Raw genomic sequence first — 23,462 nt, forward strand, 5'->3', positions numbered from 1 at the left:
AGTAAAATTTTTAAAAAAATATATTATGGGAACTGAGGGTTGCTGGAGGGAAGTTGGGTGGAGCGGTGGGCTAAATGAGTGATGGCTATTAAGGAGGGACTGGATGTGGTGAGCCTTGGGTGTTAGATGCAACTGATGAATCACTGAATTCTTCCCCTGAAACTAGTAATACAGTATACGGTAACTAAGTTGAATTTAAATAAAAAATTTTAAAAATAAAAAAGGAATATGATATGTGACCCCATGTATCCCATCATCCAGCTTCAAATTCTCACCTGATACTGGTCTTGTTATACTATATCTCTTCCACAGCTACCCTCTTCTATAACTTTGAAACAAATCTCAGACATCATATTATTTCATCCATAAATATCTTAGTATATATCTTTAAAAGATAACGTGTTTTTTTGTTATTTATTTAATTTAATCATTTTTCTAAAGTAGCCTCCATGGTTGGACTCACAGCCCTGAGATTAAAAGAGTCATATGCTTTATCGACTGAGCCAGCCAGGCACCCAAAAGATAACTCTTTTTTAAAAAAATACCATTTTACACCAGGAATATTAAATATCCTGTCAGCATTCTGTTTCCAGCTCTTTGTGTGTGTGTGTGTGTGTGTGTGTGTGTGTGTGAGAATAATTTCATCTGAATCAGGATCCAAAGTAAAGTTCACACTGTAGTAGGTTAATACATCTGTAGGTTCCTCCACTATCTTTTTTCTCCCTTACTGTTTGTTTTTGTAGCTTTAAGTTTTTACTTAAATTCCAGTTAGTTAGCACCTTACTGTTCATTTGTTAAGCCATTTTGGGGCACCTAAGTGGTTCATTCAGTTAAGTGTCTGCCTTTGGCTCAGGTCATGATCCCAGGGATCGAGGCCCACATCAGGCTCCCTGCTCAGCAAGGAGTCTGCTTCTCTCTCCCTGTCAAATAAATAAATGAAATCTTAAAAAAAAAAAGAGAGAGAGAGAGAGAGATTAAAATTAAGAAAAGAAACCAGGTCATTTACCTTTTAGCCTCATGCAGTTTCCCACAGTCTGGATTTTGCTGGTTGTATCTCTGTCAAGTTGTAATATGTCCCTGTCATCTGTGTTTTCTATAAGTAGATATTGGTATGTTCCTTTGATATGCTGCTGGATTCATCTTGCTAAGTAGGATATATATATGTACATATACATATATATTTATATATTTATCTTTATATATATATATAAAGATAAAATTAATTTTTTGAGCTTATTTTCTCTTAGGTTTTGGTATTTAGCCAGTGCTAAATTATTGATAAGCCTGGAGTAATTTGGATAATTTTAGAAGGTAAATATCTACCAGATTTTTTTTTTTAAGATTTTAGTTATTCATTTGACAGAGACATAGTGAGACAGCAGACACAAGTAGGGGGAGTGGGAGAGGGAGAAGCAGGCCTCCTGCCAAGCAGGGAACCCGATGTGGGGCTCGATCCCAGGACCCTGGGATCATGACCTGAGCCGAAGGTAGATGTTTCAGCAACTGAGCCACCCAGGCGCCCCTCTACCAGTAATATAACTTTGATATGAAAGCCTGATAAAGGTAACAGAAACTCACCAATTATATATAAAAATCCAAAATATAGCGATCAGACTATATTTTGACCATTTGAAGAATACATGATGAAGTTGGGTTTGTTATTGCTTAAATATTCCTCTAGCGGTGCCTGGTTGGCTCTGTTGGTTGAGTGTCTGCCTCTTGGTTTTGCTTGGATATGGTCTTGGGGTTGTGGGATTGGGCCCCGCATCAGGCTCTGTGTGTGGTGCCAAGTCTGCTTGAGTTTCTCTCTTTCCCTCTCCTGGTCCCTCCCCCTGCTTGTGCATGTGTTCTCTCTCTCTCTCAAATAAATAAAATCCTAAAAAAATATGTATATATTGCTTTAAACCATCCACTTCTTTTCATCACCATTGCCATGACTCTAATAGAGGCCACCACCTTTTGGTCTCCCTGCCTCCAGAGTGTTCCCTTCAAATTCCTTCTTCATGCTTCAGTTCTTTTTCAAATATACACATGGTCATGACATTCTCATTCAAGTCTGTAGTGAGCAACAGCTGTGGATACCTGGAGGCCATCTACTTACGTTTGTAGTGCCATCTGGTAGGAGAGATTGATAATAATGAAATAAAGGGTGTATAAAATATATATATATGTATATATATATATGTAGTTAAATCAACACAAAGTGTATGTTCATAATTCTGTATTAATATATATTAATTAAACCCAAGAGAAGTGATGTGAAGGAAAGAAGTCATGACTGTAGAGAAAAGTATAACAGAAATCTAATCTATGCTAAAGATGAAGGAAGTGTCTCTTTATGAAGTGGTTTGAGATAAGAGCAAAAAACGAGCTCTAGCTGAGGGCAGAGTGAGAGAAGGCCATGCCAGTCAGTGAGAGGCACGTACAAAGGCTTTGTGGCAAGAGAGAGCATGGTGCAAACCAGGAGCCGAAAGCAAGCAGAATGGCTGGAGAGCAGATTATCTCAGTGATGAGATGAGCTGGAGAGAGACTGGCAAGGCCAGCTCACACAGAGCCTTGTAAGCTGTGTGCGAAAGGTTTTATTTTGGGGCTAAGGTTCTTGGAAAGTTATGGAAAGGTTTGTTTTATTTATTTATTTATTTATTCTTAAAGATTTTATTTATTTATTTGACAGACAAATCACAAGTAGGCAGAGCAGCAGGCAGAGAGAGAAGGGGAAGCAGGCTCCCTGCTGAGCAGAAAGCCCGATGTGGGGCTTTGATCCCAGGACCCTAAGATCATGACCTAAGCCGAAGGCAGAGGCTTAACCTGAGCCACCCAGGGGCCCCTATTGAAAGGTTTTAATCAGAGTCAACAGTAGGTGAAAGACCTCTTAGGTTCTTAGATAATAATTATATTAAAAAATAGTTACAGGCATAATTTTTTCACTGGGCAAAGGTAATTGTTTAGGTAAGTATATGTTTCTGAAAACAGATCATCTTTTGTTGTGCCACATATTATTGTGTTTAATCTAAATTCTCATCATGTCATTTGCTCCTTGAAGATATGGTTTGTGGTAAGGACACTGCATTTTAATTAAAGAACTAGATGGAAAATGAAAACCCTGCAATCATAAAAAGCCTCAGTAATGATGCAGTGAAAGATTAAGGAAAATATTTACATAGGAATTGATATCTTTCTCAAGTTATTCAGTAATGAAAACCCGTTGACGAACGGAAATCGTTTTATCGAAATGATTATTGGGGGAAAGCTTTTTAAGTAGCTTGTCATTTGAAGGGCTTCTGAATTCATTTTTTTCTAACTTGTTTCTATTTCTTTGCCTTCATAGGAGAGTAGTTATTTTGATGGAGTTAGACATTTTGAAATCAGCTGAAGCCGTTGGATTAAAGATTGGCAATCCTGTGCCCTATAATGAAGGTAAAATTCTTTTTTATAGGTTGTAGCTCTCAGTTCAATACCTCTTTATAGATCCAGAATTCTACCTTTTGGGTTCAGTTTGATTTGTTGGTCTTACTAAGACTAGTGATTTGGAACCAGGTTAATCTTTCAGGATTTTCAGTGCTAAAGAAATTAAGGTAGGACTCCAGAGGAAAACCCTCTCCTCTGTTTTTCTCTGTGCACAGCTTCTTTCATCCTTTCGGCTTGTCTGTCACCACAAGTGTGGGGTTTGTCACACATTAAGCATTTCTCTCATTTTCCACGGACACCGCCGGTGGTCCTACCATTCAGTTTAGTTATGATACTCTCTATCTGAATTTAGCATCAGGTTCCACAGGTAAAGACTGAGGCCCACAGGGCTGCCTCCACACCCCTCTGTTACCCCCAAACCCCAGTTCAGATGCCAGTCAAAAGTCCTAGGTAGTTATTTGTGCTTCTGGCCAACTGGCTGTAAATTGGAGTTTCCCACAACCCCCTCCTCAGGTTCAATTAGATTAATGAGCGAGAGTGGCTCAGAGAACTCAGAGAGCAGCCAGGTAGAAGGGGTGTACTGAGCAAGGCATGTGGGAAGGGGTGCAGAGTTTCTGTACTCTCTCGGGGTACACTGTCCTCCCAGCACTGCCATGTCTTCACCAACAGAAGCTACCAAGCCCCATTCTTTTGGCTATTAAAGAGGCCTCCTTAGTTAGACATGGTTTTAATAATCATTGGTCATTGGTGATTGGTTCAACCTCTAATCCCCTCCTCTCTCCTCAGAGGTAGAGGGTGGGTACTGAAAGTTCGAACTCTAATCACATGGTTGGTTCCCCTGGCAACCATCCCCATCCTTAGGGGCTTTCCAGAAGTCACTTCACTGACACTCAGATGTGATTGAAATGGGTTTCCTATAAATAAGCTGCCTGTATTCCTCTTATCACTTTGGAAATTATAAGGGCTTCAAGAGCTCTTTGCCAGGAACCGTGGATGAAGGCCAAAAAATACTTGTTATATCACAATATCACAAGCTCGCATTGGGAAAAGAGGAAAAGTTAGAGAATGTAATGGAAAAATATCCCATTTATAATAGATTAAAAATAAATACATAGGGGCACCTGGCTGGCTCAATCAGAGGAATGCGTGAATTTGATCTCGGGGTCATGAGTTTGAGGCCCACTTTGGGTCTAGTAGAGATTACTTAAATAAATAAAACTTGAAAAAAAGCAAATATATAGAGGAATGTTAATGAGAAATGTGCTTTCTTAAATGCACGTTTTTGTATGTATGTATGTATTTATTTATTTATTTATGTTTTTTGAAATTGTAAAGCAAGGGGCACCTGGCTGGCTCAGTCAGCAGAACATGTGACTCTTGGTCTCAGGGTCATAAGTTTGAGTTCCATGTTTGGGGTAGAGTTTACTTAATTGAGGAAAAAAAAAATCTTGGGAAAAAGATATATAAAGCAAATGCTACTGGCTGGCTCAGGCAGTAGGATATGCAGCCCTTGATCTTGAGGTTGTGAGTTTGAGCCCCACATTGGGTGTAGAGATTACTTAAAAATAAAATCTTTAAAAAACTAATAAAAAAATGTAAAGCATATTATCTTTTTTTGATAGCACTCAGCACACCAGTAGTCGTTAGAATAATTTCTGTGTTTATTGCCAGGCCATGAGTAAACTCCATGAAGGTGGAGACCATTATTTGTTTATTCTTTGCTATGTCCCTGGTGCCTAACTTTTATTTTTATTTATTTTATATTTTTATTAAATAAAGCGCAACAACAGTGGCCATCCACCTCTTTGTTTGCACCTCTGTGATCAAAAGCAGCTTTAAGAGCACAGATCCCCAATATTTGGAGGGCAGGGTCCATTTTGCCGGCCTTTTCCCCAGTGTGCGAGCGAGCTGCTCTAGGAACAGGTGCACTGCAGCCTGCCACTTAGCTGCGGCTCCAGGGGTGGATAGTCGTTACTGCGCTAAGAGCTGGAATTGATCACAGTTTACCATCCAGATCTTTTCCTGGGAGTTGCAAGCCTTCCGTAGACTTTCAGATTCTTTTTTTTTTTTTTTAAAGATTTTATTTATTTATTTGACAGAGAGAAATCACAAGTAGATGGAGAGGCAGGCAGAGAGAGAGAGAGGGAAGCAGGCTCCCTGCTGAGCAGAGAGCCCGATGCGGGACTCGATCCCAGGACCCTGAGATCATGACCTGAGCCGAAGGCAGCGGCTTAACCCACTGAGCCACCCAGGCGCCCGACTTTCAGATTCTAAAGTAGTTCTATCAGACAGGTTCTGCCAGTGCAGTTATACTCTAGATTGAGAGGTAGATTCCTGGTACTTCTTACCCCGCCATCTTCTCAGAATCCTCTCTCAGCAGTGATTATCTGTTGACTGAGTTTTATTTTATTTTATTTTTTTAAAGATTTTATTTATTTATTTGACAGAGAGAGAGAGATCACAAGTAGGCAGGCAGAGAGAGAGAGGAAGGGAAGCAGGCTCCCTGCCGAGCCAGAAAGCCCGATGCGGGGCTCGATCCTAGGACCCTGGGATCATGACCTGAGCCGCAGGCAGAGACTTTAACCCACTGAGCCACCCAGGCGCCCCAGAGTTTTATTTTCTTGTGAAAATATACAAAAAGGCCCAATAAAATGAGAACAATTTAATTACTTTAAATAAGAGACAATGATCGTTCAAGAGAAAGGCAAAGAATCTTGTGAAGGGAGATGGCTTATCTGCCCCCCACCAAGCCTAATAAAAATAAAATTAAAAAATAAATAAATAAAAATAAAAAGAGGCACCTGGCTGTCTCAGTCAGTAGAGCATATGATTCTTGATCTCACGGTCATGAGTTTAAGCCCCATGTTGGGTGTAGAGCCCACTTAAAAAAACAACTAGATCCTCACTGTTACCAAAATAAATTCCAGATTAAAAAAAAAAAATTTATTTATTTATTTGACAGAGAGAGAGAAAGGACACACAAGCAGGGCAAGCAGCAGAGGGAGGAGGAAGAAGCAGGCTCTCTGCTGAGCAGGGAGCCTGATGTAGGGTTCAATCTCAGGGCCCTGGGATCATGACCTGAGCCGAAGGCAGACGCTTAACTGACTGAACACCCAGGTGCCCACCAGTTTTTTTTTTTAAGGTAGAAAAAGAGGGGCACCTGGGTGGCTCAGTTGGGGTTAAGCATCTGATTTCAATTCCGGTCATGATCTTGGGGTGCTAGGGTGGAGCCCTGCATCAGGCTCCCCACTCAGCAGGGAGTTTGCTTGTCCCCCTTCACCTTCTTGTGCTTTCTCTGTCTCTGTCTCAAATAAATAAATAAAAGTTAGAAAATGAAACCATCTAAAATAATAAAGACAATGGGGCTGCGTATGGATTGGGATAATTCACAATGAATGTTTGAATACAGTGAAATAAAAAAAAGTTTTGTGTGGTAAAAATAAAAAGGTATGTGAACTTAAATAGGTTAAAATGTTAAAAAAGATAGGATTGATAGGGTCTCCTGGCTGGCTCAGTCAGTAGAGCATGTGACTGGATCCATGGTGGTGAGTTTGGGCCACACTGGGGGTAGAATTTAGTTTAAAAAAAAAAAAAAAAAAGAGGCGCCTGGGTGGTTCAGTGGGTTAAAGCCTCTGTTTTCAGCTCAGGTCATGATCCCAGGGTCCTGGGATCAAGGCCCACATCAGGCTCTCTGATCAGCAGGGAGCCTGCTTCCCCCTCTCTATCTGCCTGCCTATCTGCCTTCTTGTGATCTGTCAAATAAATAAAATCTTTTTGTTTTTTTTTTTAAGATTTTTATTTATTTATTTGACAGAGAAAGATCACAAGTAGGCAGAGAGGCAGGCAGAGAGAGAGGAGGAAGCAGGCTCCCTGCTGAGCAGAGAGCCCGATACGGGGCTTGATCCCAGGACCCTGAGATCATGACCCGAGCCGAAGGCAGAGGCTTCAACCCACTGAGCCACCCAGGCATCCCAATAAATAAAATCTTTTAAAAAAAAGAAAAGATGGGACTGACAAAAGATTAATATCTTTAATATTTACTGAATTTTTTTATAAGAGGAAATTATTTTTTATACTCTTTGGTATTGGTGTTGAAATTATTTTTTCCAAGGAAAAATACTCCAGTAGGAAAGCAAGCAGGCATCAGTCATTTGATGAGAAGAGGGTGTTCTCTGTGAAGAAAACAAATGGCCAGTACATAACAACAAAAAAAAATACTTAGTTTTTTTTTTCTAAGATTTTATTTATTTTTTTGACAGATAGAGAGGGAACACAAGTAGAGGGAGTGGGAGAAGAAGAAGCAGGCTTCCCACTGAGCAGGGAGTTCTGAGCAGGACTCGATCCCAGGACTCTGGGATCAAGACCTGAGCTGAAGGGAGATGCTTAACGAATGAGCCATCCAGGTGCCCCCCAAAAATATTTAGCTTTATTAGTCATTATTTCTTGTACCTGTTTTTAGGGAGATAACATTGTTTTTTTCCATTAAGTGTTTTGTTGGCTGTGGGTTTTTTGCATATTCTTTTTATAAGTATGAAGAAGTTTATTTTCAATTCCTAGTTTGCTGAGGGTTTTTATCAGGAATAGATGGTAAATTTAGTCAAATGTTTTTTTCTGTGTCTATTGATGATCATACAGTTTTTCCTTTTTTATTGGTTAATATGAGTTATATTCAGTGATTTTTGAATGCTAAACCAATTTGTAGTTTCTGGGGTAAGTTTTATCATCATGATCTATTTATACTTTTTATATATTGTTGGATTTCATTTGCTGAACTCTCTTGATTTAACCATTTGATTTGATTTGATTGGAAATTTTTGTCTGTATTATGAAGGATATCAGGCTGTAATTTTCTTACAATACCCTTGTCTAATTTTGGTGTCATAGTAATCCTGCCTCATAGAATGAGTTAGAAAGTATTCCCTCGGGACACCTGGGTGGCTCAGTTGGTTGGGCGGCTGCCTTCGGCTCAGGTCATGATCCTGGAGTCCCAGGATCGAGTCCTGCATCAGGATCCCGCTCAGTGGGGAGTCTGCTTCTCCCTCTGACCCTCCCCCCCTCTTAAGCTCTCTCTCTCTCAAATAAATAAATAAAATCTTTTAAAAAAAGTGTTCCCTCTTAAATTTTCTAAAATAGTTTATGTAGAATTATTACTTTTTACTTAAAATGTTTAGTAGAGTTTCCCAATGAAGCTATCTGGGGCTGATACATTTTTTTAGAAACGTTTTCCACTACAAATGCAGGGTTTTTTTTTTAGCAGATATATGTAGGGTTATCCAGATAATCTGTTTCTTTTTGAGTGAGTTGTAGTAGATTGTGTTTTAAGGAATTCAACCATGTCACATAAGTTCTTGGATTTATTGGCTTGCATAAATGTAAACAGGCTAGGGGTGCTTGGCTGGCTCAGTTGGTAGAATACGTGACTCTTGATCTCAGGGTTGTAAAATCAAGTCCTATATTGGGCAAAGAGATTACTTAAAAATAAAATTTTTTTTAAGATTGTATTAATTTATTTGACAGAGAGAGGGATGACAAGTAGCCAGAGAGGCAGGCAGGGGTGAGGGAGGAAGCAGTCTCCCTGCTGAGCAGAGAGTCCGACACGGTGCTTGATCCCAGGACCTTGAGATCATGACCTGAGCCAAAGGCAGAGGCTTAACCCCCTGAGCCACCAGGCGCCCTTTAAAAATAAAATTTAAAAAAAATAAATAAAAGTAAATCGTCTGAAAAACCCCAATTAAGTGGCAGAAATTATCATATTGGATAATGTGAATAAAGTAGTCCATTATTCCTTTTTTTTTTTTTTTAAGATTTATTTATTTATTTATTTGACAGAGAGAGAGAGAGAGAGATCACAAGTAGGCAGAGAGGCAGACAGAGTGAGCGAGGAAGGGAAGCAGGCTCCCTGCTGAGCAGAGAGCCCGATGCGGGACTCTATCCCAGGACCCTGAGATCATGACCTGATCCGAAGGCAGTGGCTTAACCCACTGAGCCACCCAGGCGCCCCTAAAGTAGTCCATTATTAGCCTTTTAGTGTCTGTAGAATCTGTGATGATGTCACTTCTCTCATACCTGATGTTGATAATTTGTGTTCCTTTTTTTTTTTTTCCCCCCCTTTAGCAGTCTAGCTAAATGATTTATCAGTCTTGTGGATCTTTTCACAGAACCAGCTTTTGGTTTCATTGGGGGTTTTTTTTCCCCCTCTTTTTATATTATCTATACTGTTGACTTTTTTATGCCTTGATCTGTAATGTTTACTTACCTCTCTTTACCTTGCATTTTACTGTGTTCTTTCTTTCCATTGCTATATGTGAATGCTGGGCTCATTGATTTGAGACCTTTCTTCTTTTCTAAAATTAAGAGTTGTTTAGTGTTAAAAATTTACCCCTAAGCACTGCTTGAACAGCGTCAAGCAAAGTTCTGGTGTTACAGGTTTTATTCTGTTCAAATACTTTCTAATTTCCCTTTTAATTTCTTCTTTAACATTATATTACTTTTATGTATATTTGGTTTCAAGTATTTAAAGATTTTTCCAGAGATCTTTCTATTATTGATAATTTAGTTCAACTATGGGTAAGTACCATATGTTATATGACCTGAATTCTGTTATTTTATTGTTCCAAGTTGTGATCTCTTGTGGTAAATTTTGTATGTACTTGAGAAGAATTTGTTTCTGTTGTTGGACACAGTGTCCTATAAAATAAATAAATGTCAGTTAAGTCAAGTTGGTTGATTGTAGTTGTTCAAGTACTGATTTTCTATTGACTTGTTCTATCAGTTATTGAAAGGGATTTGTTTCTGTTGTTGGTCACAGTGTCCTATAAAATAAATAAATGTCAGTTAAGTCAAGTTGGTTGATTGTAGTTGTTCAAGTACTGATTTTCTATTGACTTGTTCTATCAGTTATTGAAAGGGATTTGGAATCTCTGACTATAACTGTGGATTTCTCTATTTTTTTCCTTGAGGTTGTATTAGGTTTTGCTTCATATATTCTGAAACTCTGTTAGTAAGTGCATTAAACATTTAGGATTATTATGTTTTTTTATGAACTGACTTCTTTATCATTATGAAATGACGTTATCATTAACAAAATTCTGTGCTTTGAAATCTTTGTCTGCTATTAATATAAGCACTTTGTTTTTGATAATAAAAATCCTAGAGAATCAGGTTTGAAAAAGTATATACATATAACTTTTTTAATTTTTATTTTAATTAGTTTAATTAATTTTTTAATTAATTTCTTTTAATTAGTTTAGCTTGGTATATCTCTTTCCATCCTTTAACTGTTCACCTATATTAACTGTATTTCTTATAAGCAGAGTATAAGTGGGTTTTGCTCTTTTATCCAGTTTGATAATTTCTACATTTTAACTGGGTGTTTAGACCATTTATATTTAATATAGTTATTGGTATGGTTAGTTTAAGTCTGACATCTTGCTATTTGTTTTTTATTTATCCCCCTTTTCTGCCTTCTTTTGGGTTGAATATTTTTTGTGATTGCTTTTATTTCCTTTGTGGACTTATTTACTGTTGTCTGTACTTTGCTCTTTTTAGTGGTTTGTTTAAGGCTTATAATATGCACTTTAACTTATCAGGGTCTGTCTTTGAGTGATGCTATACCACTTCACATACAGTGTAAGAATCTTACTTTTTTCTCTTCCCTCCCAGGTCTTGTGCTATGCTTGTCACACATCTTACCTATGTTATAAGCCTCTTGGTACATTGTTATTGTTTTAGTTTAATTAGTTATCTTTTAAAGAGATTTACTTAATAATATCTTATATATTTACTTATGTAGTTGCCATTTCTGTTGTATGGATTGATATCTTCCACTGTTATTTAGACTTTATTGTAGTGGAGATCTGCAAGTGATGAATTCTTTCAGCTTTTTTAGGTCTGAAAAATATTTCACCTTTGACTCTGAAAGACATTTTTGCTAGGCATAGAATTCCAGGTAGATTTATCCTCCCTCTCTCCTTCCCTCCCTCCCTTGCTTTCTTTCTTTCTTCCTTAGATTGATTGATTTATTTTAGAGGCATGGGGACAGAGGGAGAGAGAGTCCTGAAGCAGATTCCCTGCTGACTGCAGAGCCCAATGAGGAGCTCAGTCCCGGGACCCTGAGATTATGACCTGAGTCAATCAAAAGTCAGCACTTAACTGGCTGCTTAACCAACTGAGTCACCCAGGTGCCCCTAGATTTTTCTTTCTGTGTATTTTGAAGATGTCCTCTTGCTTTCATGTTACCGGTACCACGACAAGTCTGTGATCATCTCTATCTTTGTCTCTGTTCTTTTTTTTTTTTTTTTTTTTTAAAGATTTTATTTATTTATTTGACAGACAGAGATCACAAGTAGGCAGAGAGGCAGGCAGAGAGAGAGAGGAGGAAGCAGGCTCTCTGCGGAGCAGACAGCCCAATGCGGGGCTCGATCCCAGGACCCTGGGATCATGACCTGAGCGGAAGGCAGAGGCCTTAACCCACTGAGCCACCCAGGTGCCCCTTTGTCTCTGTTCTTAACATGACTTTTTCGCTGACCATTTTACAATTTTCTGTCATTAGTTTTGAGCAGTTTGATTGTGATATACCTTGGTGTCATTTTCTTTGTGTCTTTTGTCTTGATGTTCATGGAACTTTTAGGACCTCTACATGTATAATTTTCATCAAATTTGGAAGATTTTTGGCCATTATGTCTTAAATGTCTTCCCCATCCTTTGAGTCTCCAATTTTTTATATATATGCTGCTTGAAGTTGGCTTATAGTTCATGGGTGCTGGGTTTTTGTTTGTTTGTTTTGTTTTTTTCTTCTTTTTCATTTTGCATAGTTTTATTGCTGGGCATTCAGATTCACTGATCCCTTTACTAATCTTGTTTCATCTGCTATTAATCCTGTTTGGTATGTTCTTTTTCCTCAGTCATTGTAATTTTCAGTTAATTAAAAAAAATTTTTAATTCCAGTATAGTTCACCCGCAGTGTTTTATTAGTTTCAGGTGTATAATATAGTGATTCAGCAATTCTGTACATTTTTCAGTGCTTATCATGATAAGTGTACTCTTAGTCCCCATTACCTATTTCCCCCACCCACCCACCCTCCCTTGTGGTAACCGTCAGTTTGTTCTCCATAGTTAAGAGTCTGTTTTTTGGTTTGTCCCTTTTTTTCTTTATTCATGTGTTTTGTTTCTTAAATTCCCCATATGAGTGACATCCTGTGATATGATACTTGCCTTTCTCTGACTAATTTCACTTAGCATTAGATTGTCTAACTCAATCCATGTTGTTGCAGATGGCAGGATTTTTGTGTGTAGCTGAATAATGCCACATTTTCTTTCTTTCTTTCTTTCTTTTTTAAGATTTTTATTTCTTTATTTGAGAGAAAGAAACAAAGAGCGCAAGCAGAGGGAGAAGGAGAGGGAGAAGCAGACTCCCCGCTGAGCTGGGAGCCTGACGTGGGGCTCGATCCCAGGACCTGGAGATCATGACCTAAGCCAAAGGCAGATGTTTAGCCATCTAAGCCACCCAGGTGCCCAGTGCCACATTTTCTTTATCCATTCCTCTATCAGTGGAGACTTGGATTGCTTCCATAATTTGACTTTTGTAAATAATGCTACACTAAGCATCGGCATGCATATATCTTTTCAAATTAGTATTTTCTTGGAGTAAATATCCAGTAGTGGAATTACTGGATCATATGGTATCTCTATTCTTTCTTTTTTCCTTTTCTATGTGTGAACATTTGTATTAATGGAGACTTTAATCTGATAAAGTCTGCCCCCAATCAGACTATTGATTATTTCTACTTGTAATTAGTTAAATCAAAGAAAAAAATGTAAATTAACTTCAAAAAATTTTAAATTAACTTCAAGTATATACCATCAAAAATAATAACTCACTTAATGTGGTCTTATCTGTTTTATGATATCAAAAGGTTTTCTCTTTCCCAAATAAAGATTCTAAGATAAATTCAAGAATCCTTTGAATGAGAAAAGATGACACCTTCTAAAACAGTGAGTTTACAAAACAATGCAGGGGATCACTAGGCACACTTACTGTAAGAGAAAAGTATATCCAGTGAAAAGGAAATTTAAAACATGACCTTAAACTTTTATGAAAAATTTTAACAAGGGGCGCCTGGGTGGCTCAGTGGGTTAAAGCCTCTGCCTTCGGCTCAGGTCATGATCTCAGAGTCCTGGGATTGAGCCCCACATCGGGCTCTCTGCTCGGTGGGGAGCCTGCTTCTTCCTCTCTCTCTCTCTCTGCCTGCCTCTCAGCCTACTTGTGATCTCTGTCTGTCAAATAAATAAATAAAATCTTTAAAAAAAAAATTTTAACAAAACCTTTCGTTCATTTACTTTTAGCTGTTCCATAAATACTAGAAGATAAATTGAACATTTTTGTATTGAAACTTAGAAAAATGTCTTTTTCCATAAAGTAAATATCCATCTTTCCCTTTGGCTCCTTCTAATCCTTCTTCACTGTGCTGTTCTTCCAGATTTTTGGTTAGGCAGGTGGTTTCCAAGCTGACTGGGTTTTCCAGATAGCTTCCTGCACGGGGTTTTCCAGTCACTGGACCTATGATTTATCCAACTTTGAAAATGACTTTGGCCCATTCATGTTTCATGTGCTTTATTCATGAGACAGGTATAGCTTTGAGAAGCCCAGCATCCCCAACTATGCACAGCTGAAGAGCATCATGAACAAAGTAGGCTTTTCACCTATTAAAATAATTATTAATTTAATAAGTAATAAAATAATAATTAACAATAATTTATATTAATAATAATTAAAATAATTAATAAATAGAGATCCAGAATAAGCCTGATCACTCTCACTTTAGCTGTTTTTTTGCATTGCCCTTCCAGTCACCTTCCACATGATCCATTTGGCAAGGGCAGACCAATGAACTACTGACATTATGTGGCTTTGGTCACCTCCTAGCTCTCCTTTCCCTGTGTATGTCCTGGTGGTTCGTTTTTTGAGGAACCTCCATGCTGTTGTCCAGAGTGGCTGCACCAGTTGCCTTCCCACCAACAGTGCACAAGGATTCCTTTTTCTCTACATTCTCGCGACACTTGTTGTTTCTTGTGTTTTTTATTTTAGCCATTCTGACTGGTGTGAAGTTGTATCTCATTATAGTTACGATTTGCATTTCCTGAATGACAAGTGATGTTGAATATCCTTTCGTGTGTTTCTGCTCTCTGTATCTCTTCTTTGAAAAAATGACTGTTCATGTCTTCTGACCATTTTAAATTGGATTATTTGTTTTTTGTTATTAATTTTTTTAACTAAATCTGAAGAGATGATGGTAATCAATGAATATTTGGAAAAGGATTTCTGACACAGGGGTGGCTGGATGGCTCAGTCATTAAGTGTCTGCCTTTGGCTCAGGTTATGATCCCAGGGTCCTGGGATTGAGCCCTGTGTTGGGCTCCCTGCTCAGTGGGGAGCCTGCTTCTCCCTCTTAACTCCCTTCGCTTGTATTCTCACGGTCTCTTTCTCTATCAAATTAAATATACAAAATCTTTAATAAAAAAAAAAAAAAAAAAAAAAACAAGAACAAAAACAGGGCGCCCGGGTGGCTCAGTGGGTTAAAGCCTCTGCCTTCGGCTCAGGTCATGATCCCAGAGTCCTGGGATTGAGCCCCACGTCGGGCTCTTGCTCCACCTGCTTCCTCCCCTCTCTCTCTCTCTCTGCCTGCCTCTCTGCCTATTTGTGATTTCTCTCTCTCTGTCAAATAAATAAAATCTTTAAAAACAAAAACAAACAATTACAGGGTGTTCTGTTGTGTGACTGGTCCATAATTTAACTAGCCTCAGGTTGATGACCCTTGGGTGATTTGCTGTAACAGTCAAAACAGTACTGTAGGGAATAGCTTTATATATGTGCAGGTGTGTGGGCTGAGGTGGTTTGACTGCCAGAAGTAAGGTTGTTGGATCAACGGATAGATGCAACAGTGGTAGGTGGATATGGTTGGATTCCCCTCTGTAGCATGGTGACATTCTGCACTCCCACCCGAGTGCCTGAAAATACTGGCTTCTTCACAGCTGTGCCAACAAGAGTATGTTATTAATCTTTGGAATTTTTACCAATCTCATAGGTGAAAACTGGGATCTCAGTGTAGTGTTTCATTTGTCTTATGAGCAATGTTTTAAGTTGAGAGTTTTTTATTCTCTGTGAACTGTTGTATTCTCCATTTTTATTTTGAGTTGTCTTTTTCGTCTCCATCTTTGAGAGTTCTCTAAAGAGTAGGGACATTAGTAGTCCTTTGTCTCTGAGTTGTGAAGGCTTTTTTACATTGCTTATGGTGGCCTCTTGCTATGCAGCAGTTTTTTTGTTGCTGTTTTTTTGAAGTTGGATTTTCCAATTTTTTTTTTTTAATGATTTTGGAGTTTTGAGCCATTATTAGGAAAGTCTTCCTTACTCTAAAGTTGTTAGGGCATTCACCCATGTTTTATTCTAGTACTTACATGATTTCACTTTTATATTTAAATTTCCCATGTCACTTCTGTCTTATAATTGGTTTCTCGGTTTGTGGTGTTTTGCACTTCACTTGTCACGTCATTTGGAATTTGTGGGTTTTCTCTGCCCCCTCAATTCACTGAACATGTCAGCTCTATGTGGGACATTTGTGTCTAAAGTGGATAGTCATTCTTATTGCTCTATATGATTTTTAGAAGTGGGAAAACTTGGTCATCATTCTTCCTCCAGAAATGGAACCTTTTGGATTTTAATGTTTATGTACACAAAACATAGTAATTTGATGCTTAAATTGGAGAGGGAAAGCTGGACCTATTTAGGTAAAATTCTAAAATCTTAAGTTAGAACATTACATTTGTTTTGCTGTAATAAATTTTTGTACAGGGGGCACATTGGTTATCTTCTCAGCCTTCAGGACAAAGCAATGGTTAACATCTCTGAAATCTTTGGATGCAGTAGGGTTGAGAGAGAGATGATTGTGCTCAACTTTATCACCTTTGGCCAGATTTCTGATGTTTTTATGTTGTATTTGAGTGGTTGCTTTGGACATTTTGTGTTTCAGGTGCAAAAGTATTTGAGATAAAGTTGGAATTGAAAGGGTTGAAGGTAATTATCGCTTGGGGTCAGAACCATAGAACCAGGGAAAAAAACTCCTTTGTCCCCATACTCCATTCCACTCACTCTGCCCTTTCTTCAGGGTCTATTAAAGTGCAGAGGGATGAGAGAAGATTTTACTGTTCAGGATTATTTGCTATTGAATTTCATTGTAACCAGATCAATAACACTTTGTTACTTGGGTCATCATGGAAATAGCTTTGTTACAGTGGCTATTACCTTATGGTGTATTTCACAGAAATGGTTTCTAATTGTCTATTGTGAAGGCAAAGAAACTGTTATTAGTGAGGAGAGAAGTAAAGTTAGATTTGTATCCTCCCAGCACTTAACCCAGAACCTGTGACATATCAGGTGAGTGGTAAAATTGGCTAAATCCAGCCCTGGAAATAGGCAGAGGAATTCCAAAATGTGCACTGAAATTATTTGGCAGAGTACCACGTTAAATGCAGATACTTACAGAATTTTCCAAATGTGAGAAATAAAACTTCAAAACACACTTCATGTTTCATATGATACTGGACTGGATGATTTTAAACTTCTGTATCTACCACTATGTTTTTGTCATTATGTATAGCATTGCTCTGTGTCTATACTATTTCCAGCAATATTTTACTTAGACATTAATTCTCAAGCAATATTTAGTTTAAAGTATTTTTCATTATTGAAAGGTGTTAGTTGGAAATTTTTTCAGCCTGATTTTGATCCCTTTCTGCCAAGGGGGATTATTTTTTTTAATTTTATCAAATGTTTTTTTTCCCCCAAAGGGGATTTTTAATTATTGAGCATTTATTTATTTATTTATTTTATTTATTTATTTTAGTTGTTGTTGAGAAAGTACTTGCTTGTAAGAAATTAAGTTTTTGTTACTCTGTATACCGCATATCTGTTAGCTAATTTTTCTCAGCTGGTGGCTCACTTACCGTATTTTATGTATATGTGTGCGTGTGTGTGTATAATTTTTTTAAAGATTTTATTTATTTGAGAGAGAGTGCACACGAGCAGGAGAGCACAAACAGAGCAGCAGAGGGAGAGGGAGAAGCAGACTTCCCACTGAGCAAGGAGCTTAATGTGGGGCTTGATCTCAGGACACTGAGATCATAACCCAAGCCAATGGCACCCAGCTTAACCAACTAAGACACCCAGGAGCCCATATATATATATATATATTTTTTTTTTTTTTTAATTAAGAATATATATTTTTTAATTTTTTAGAAGATTTTATTTATTTGTCAGCGAGATGGAGATAGTGTGAGCACAAGCAGGGAGAGTGGCAGGCAGAGGGAGAAAGCAGGCTCCCCAGTGAGCAGGTGAGCAGGGACTTGGGACTCAACTCCAGGACCCTGGGATCATGACCCAAGCTGAAGGCGGATGCTTAACCAACTGAGCCACCCAGATGTCCCTATATTTTGAAATTTCTTTGAAGTGATCTCTATACCCCAATATGGGGATTGAGCTCACAACTCTGAGATCAAGAGTGGCATGCTCCGCTGACTGAGCCAGCCTCACTTAACCATTATACTGATAGTAGAAATGGTAAGTGCGACTGCAAATAACTTGAGAAGCCAGAGTATGCTTTTTTCTCCCAAAGAATATTTATTTATTTGTTTGAAAAAGCACAATGAGGGGCAGAAGGAGAAGGGAAGCAGACGCCGCACTGAGTGGGGAGCCTGATGCAGAGCTCCATCTCACCAACCTGAGATCATGACCCTAGCTGAAATAGTCATACACTCAACCGACTGAGCTACCCAGGCGCCCTTAGAGTCTGCTTTTAAATGTCCTATTTCCCCCTGGTTCGGAGACATAGAGCAAAAGAGTCTTAAAATTATCACCTTGATTCATTTTACTTGAAATGGTTTCATTTGCAGGTGGCACAAAACAGATTAGCATTAGTTGATTCTCTGCATTGCTGCTTTGGGATATAATTTTAGTTTTTAGAAAGATTTTCATTTCGCTGTAGAGTAATTTCAGGTTTTGTGATCAGCAGCTGTGTTGCAGTGCATTAAATTGAAAGGCAATTGTTGCTATTTAGAATGCACTAGGACTTCCGTTGTCCATTTGGTTTCAGTGCTATCTCTTACCTCCTGTGTCAGCTTTGCAGGTGTGGTCCAATAGCAGGAGTTAAGGATTGCTCTAATAAATGAATGACTTAGTAACTTTTCCTGACTGCTGTGTATCATGGTTACTAGTTATGTTCTGTGTAACTAGAGTTTTGTCTGCCAGAATTAGTTGCTTACAGTTAAAAATTAACTAGATGGTGGTGAACTGGATGGATCTATTTTAGACAAACCTGGTTAAGACTAGGTTCTGGGGGCGGTGCCTGGGTGGCTCAGTCATTAAACATCTGCCTTCAGCTCAGGTCATGATCCCAGCGTTCTGGGATCAAGCCCCGCATCAGGCTCCCTGCTTGGCAGGAAGCCTGCTCCCTCTCCCACTCCCCCTGCTTGTGTTCCGTCTCTCACTGTGTCTCTGTCAAATGAATAAATAAAATCTTAAATTTAAAAAAAAAAAAAAGACTAGGTTTGGAGGACACCTAGGTGGCTCAGTGGGTTAAGCCCTGCCTTTGGCTCAGGTCATGATCTCAGGGTCCTGGGATTGAGCCCCGATCGAGCTCTCTGCTCGGCGGGGAGCCTGCTTCCCCCTCTCTCTCTTTGCCTGCCTCTCTGCCTACTTGTGATTTCTGTCTGTCAAATAAATAAATATTAAACACACACAAAAAAGAAACCCAGTTTAAAAAATAAAAAAGACTAGGTTCTGCCTCCTCCAGCTGTGTATGACTTTGGGCAAGTTACTTGACCTCTTTAACCCAGTTTTCTCATCTGTGAAATGAACATAATAACACCATCTTTGTCATAGGCCTAAAGATTAAATGGGATAATCCACTTAACCTCATACCTGGTGCATAGTAAGTACTCAAAGATTGGTAGGTGTTATTAATATATCTGTTATAAGGCCTAATTGATTTCTTATTAAATATGCTATATCCTTCATCGAGTCTGAGAATACAATGATTGTAATAGACTGTGCTATGTATTAGACTGTATTATGTACTGCTAAGAAATTACAACACATAAATCACCTGTTGGATTTTTTGGGGACATGCATGTTGGCTTTGGGATTGATCACCTGTGGATGCGATTTCAGATGAATTCCTTGCTGGCCACCCTTTACTCTCCTCTGCTTCTCAACCTATCAGCAAGTTCAAATCAGCCATTCTTTTTAGCTACCCTGAAATTGTTTTCTACCTGCTTCCTTACTAATCTACCTTAGTATAAAAAATATACATACTGTCAATTTTTTATTAAAAGAAATAAGCGTTAGGGCACCTGGGTGCTCAATCAGTTATGCGGCTGCCTTTGGCTAAGGTCGTGATCCCAGGATTCTGGGATCGAGCCCCACATAAGGCTCCCCGCTCAGCGCAGAGCCTGCTTCTCCCTCTCCCTCCCGCTCCTGCTCTCTCTGTCTCTGTCTCTCTCTCTCTCTCTCTCAAATAAATAAAATCTTCTAAAAAAGAAAGAAATACACTTTAAGGATCCCTGGCTGGCTCAGTTGATAGAACATACAGCTCTTGATCTTGGGGTCCTGAGTTTGAGCCCCAAGTTGGGTCTAGAGGTTACTTTAAAAAAAGAAAAAGAAAGAAAGAAATGCGCTTTGTTGTGCTAGCAGAACTGTTCCAGCTTCTTGTGCACCACAGTTCTGTGTGGCTCAGAGTTAGTACCTGTGAACAGACGTACAAGACATTTCTTACACTTTTTACCAAAGGGAGTTACCATTGTACTGCTTTTGTGTAAAGCTTTTCATCACTCTTGCCCCAACTTTTTTTTGTTTTCTTTTCTATTTTTTTTTTTTTTCCTGGTAAATAAACAACACTTCGTTCCTAAGGAATAAACTTCTCAACTGAAGTCCCTTGTCCTCACCAGAGAGCTGTAATGGAACAGGGATTTGGGCTTCAGTTCTTCGCCTCACTACAGATGAGATTTTGCTTTAACTAGCATTAAAGCTAGCGGTTAATTGCACTTGTCCCAAATCAAAATATTCCAAAATTTTCAAAGGTTTTATTATTTTATTTTAGAGAGCACAAACAGGGAGAGGAGTGGGGTAGGGCGAAAGAGAGAGATGCAGGCTCCCCACCCAGGCACCTCCTGATGATTACCTTTAAACGATGGCTTTTTAAACACAAACTAAAAGCCTGATTGATACTCTAGGTTTTTAAAGATATTATTATTATTTTGGAGGAAGAGGCTGGGGGTGACGGAAAGAGAATCTTTTTTTTTTCTTTTCTTTTAAAATTTTATTTATTTGGGGCACCTGGGTGGCTCAGTGGGTTAAAGCCTCTGCCTTCAGCTCAGGTCATGATCCCAGGGTCCTGGGATTGAGCCCTGCATCAAGCCTGCTTCCCTTCCCCTCTTTCTGCCTGCCTTTCTGCCTACCTGTGATCTCTGTCGGTCAAATAAATAAATCTTTTTTTTTTTTTAAAGATTTTATTTATTTATTTATTTATTTATTTATTTATTTTTTAAAAGATTTTATTTATTTATTTGACAGAGAGAAATCACAAGTAGATGGAGAGGCAGGCAGAGAGAGAGGGAAGCAGGCTCCCCGCTGAGCAGAGAGCCCGATGCGGGACTCGATCCCAGGACCCTGAGATCATGACCCGAGCCGAAGGCAGCGGCTTAACCCACTGAGCCACCCAGGCGCCCCAAAAGATTTTATTTATTTATTTGACAGAGAGAGAGAGATCATAAGTAGGCAGAGAGGCAAGCAGAGGAGGAGGGGGAAGCAGGATCCCCGCTGAGCAGAGAGCCCAATGTGGGGCTTGATCCCAGGACCCTGGGATCATGACCTGAGCAGAAGGCAGAGGCTCAACCCACTGAGCCACCCAGGCGCCCCATGGAGAGAGAATCTTAAGCAGCTTCACACCCAGTGCTGACTGGGCCTGGTGGAGGGCTTCATATAATGACCTGACCCAAAACGAAGAAGTGAGACGTAATGGACCATAGCACCCAGGCGCCCCTCCAAAATGTTTAAATAGAATACTTTGTTCTTTAGACACGTGTTTTTCCCCTTATTTCAACTGTTTGGAAATATTTTATATTTAGGTAAGTTGTCTGGCTATGTAGTTTGAATTTCTCTGTATTTTTTCTTATCCTTATTGGGAATGAGGGTGAACAACTTATATACCAAGCTGGTATTTGAAAGAAGTGTGTATAAGGCATATGGTAAAAATGGGGTTGGGAGAGAAAAGATTGACAGATTTTTAGCAACTGCAAATGGAATATATATACATACATATACATGTATGTATGTATATATATATAAAATTAATTTATTATTTTTAGTTACCTACGTGTAGACTGGCAGACATTTAAACATGAGTAATTAGGATTTTTATATGTGTTCAGCCTGGAGTTTCTCAACAAAGACCAGCTGAGCCCTTCCTTGTACTCTACAGATATTTCTCCAGTGGCCATTATGCTAGTTTAGTTGTAAAGTAATGAACAGTATTTTGTGTAGTGTTGTTTGCTTTTTTTTTTTTTTTTTTAAGGTTTTTTTTTTTTAATTTATTTATTTGACAGAGATCACAAGTAGACAGAAAGGCCGGCAAGAGAGAGAGGGACGCAGGCTCCCTGCTGAGCAGAGAGCTCAATGCGGGGCTCGATCCCAGGATCCTGGAATCATGACCTGAGCTGAAGGCAGAGGCTTTAACCCACTGAGCCACCCAGGTGCCCCTGTTGTTTGCTTTTTAATTAAAAATCCCCAACACCAAAAAAAAAAAAAAAAGAAATTATAATACATTCATTTTAACTCACGTTAAAATGTCAAAAAATATTCAACCTAGAACAGGTAAATAGTCAAGTTATGTTACTGAAAATTGTGATAAAATACTCAACTGAATTTACATCTTAATAATTAAGTGTGTAGTTTGGTGGCATTAAGTACATTCACGTTGTTGTATAACTATCAATGCCATCCATCTCCTGAACTTTGTTTGAAGATTTTATTTATAAGTAATCTCTACACCCAGTGTGCAACCTGAACTCAGAACCCTGAGATCAAGAGTAGTGTGCTCCACTGGCAAGGCCAGCCAGGCACTTGTACAGAACTTTCTCAGTCATTGTCTCAAACTCTCTCCATCCATTAAACCATAACTTTCCATTCCCTACTCCTTCTGGTTCCTAGTAATCAACTGTTTTTTCTGTCACTGTAATTTGATTACTCTAGGTACCTCATAAAGGTTAGTTATGTTTTTAAAGAAATTAAATGTTAAGAGATCAGCACTGTCCTGTGACCATGTCCTCTTCAGGGAGACACTTGATAAAGCAGGAATGGTAATGAGGATGGGGCCTTAGATACGTTGAAGACCATGGAAGTAGGGTGGAGTGGGGTTTGTGTATTTTTATGGCCTCATCTTTAAATGTTGAAATCTTTTGGATCTTTTGAATATATTTCATGAAGCACGTTAAGAATAGTTTTATTTTTCGGGGCGCCTGGGTGGCTCAGTGGGTTAAGCCTCTGCTTTCGGCTCAAGTCATGATCTCAGGATCCTGGGATCGAGCCCCGCATCGGGCTCTCTGCTCAGCAGGGAGCCTGCTTCCTCCTCTTTCTGCCTGCCTCTCTGCCTACTTGTGATCTCTCTCTGTCAAATAAATAAATTAAAAAAAAAAAAAGAATAATTTTATTTTTCTTTTCCAGTTACTTAGCTCCATTACTGTTTACTGAGCAACTCAGTTTTTCCCTACTGGTTTAAGAAAAGGTTTACTTTAAAATTTCAAGATGTTGGGTGCCTGGGTGACTCAGTCAGTTAAGTGTCTGCCTTTAGCTCAGGTCTTGATCCCAGGGTCCTGGGATTGAGCCCCATGTTGGGCTCCACACTTACTGTGGAATCTGCTTGAGATTCTCTCTCCTCCCTCTGCCCCTCCTACTTGTGTGCATCCTTGCTTGCTTTCTCTCAAATTAATTAACTAATTTTTAAAAATAT

The 23,462-nt window shown here is 38.8% G+C and overlaps 1 protein-coding gene across 2 annotated transcripts in view; it reads left to right on the top strand.

Moving 5' to 3' along the window:
- Nucleotides 1-23,462, top strand: part of RPA1 (replication protein A1) — a 78,415-nt gene that overhangs the window by 29,125 nt on the left and 25,828 nt on the right. For both annotated transcript variants that reach the window (XM_059148172.1, XM_059148173.1), the window contains exon 5: nt 3,329-3,417. In XM_059148172.1, the coding sequence (XP_059004155.1) occupies nt 3,329-3,417 (89 nt within the window). The remainder of the gene's footprint in view (nt 1-3,328; nt 3,418-23,462) is intronic.

This window comes from Mustela lutreola, chromosome 15 (genome assembly GCF_030435805.1).
Source record: "Mustela lutreola isolate mMusLut2 chromosome 15, mMusLut2.pri, whole genome shotgun sequence".
Lineage (NCBI taxonomy): Eukaryota > Metazoa > Chordata > Mammalia > Carnivora > Mustelidae > Mustela > Mustela lutreola.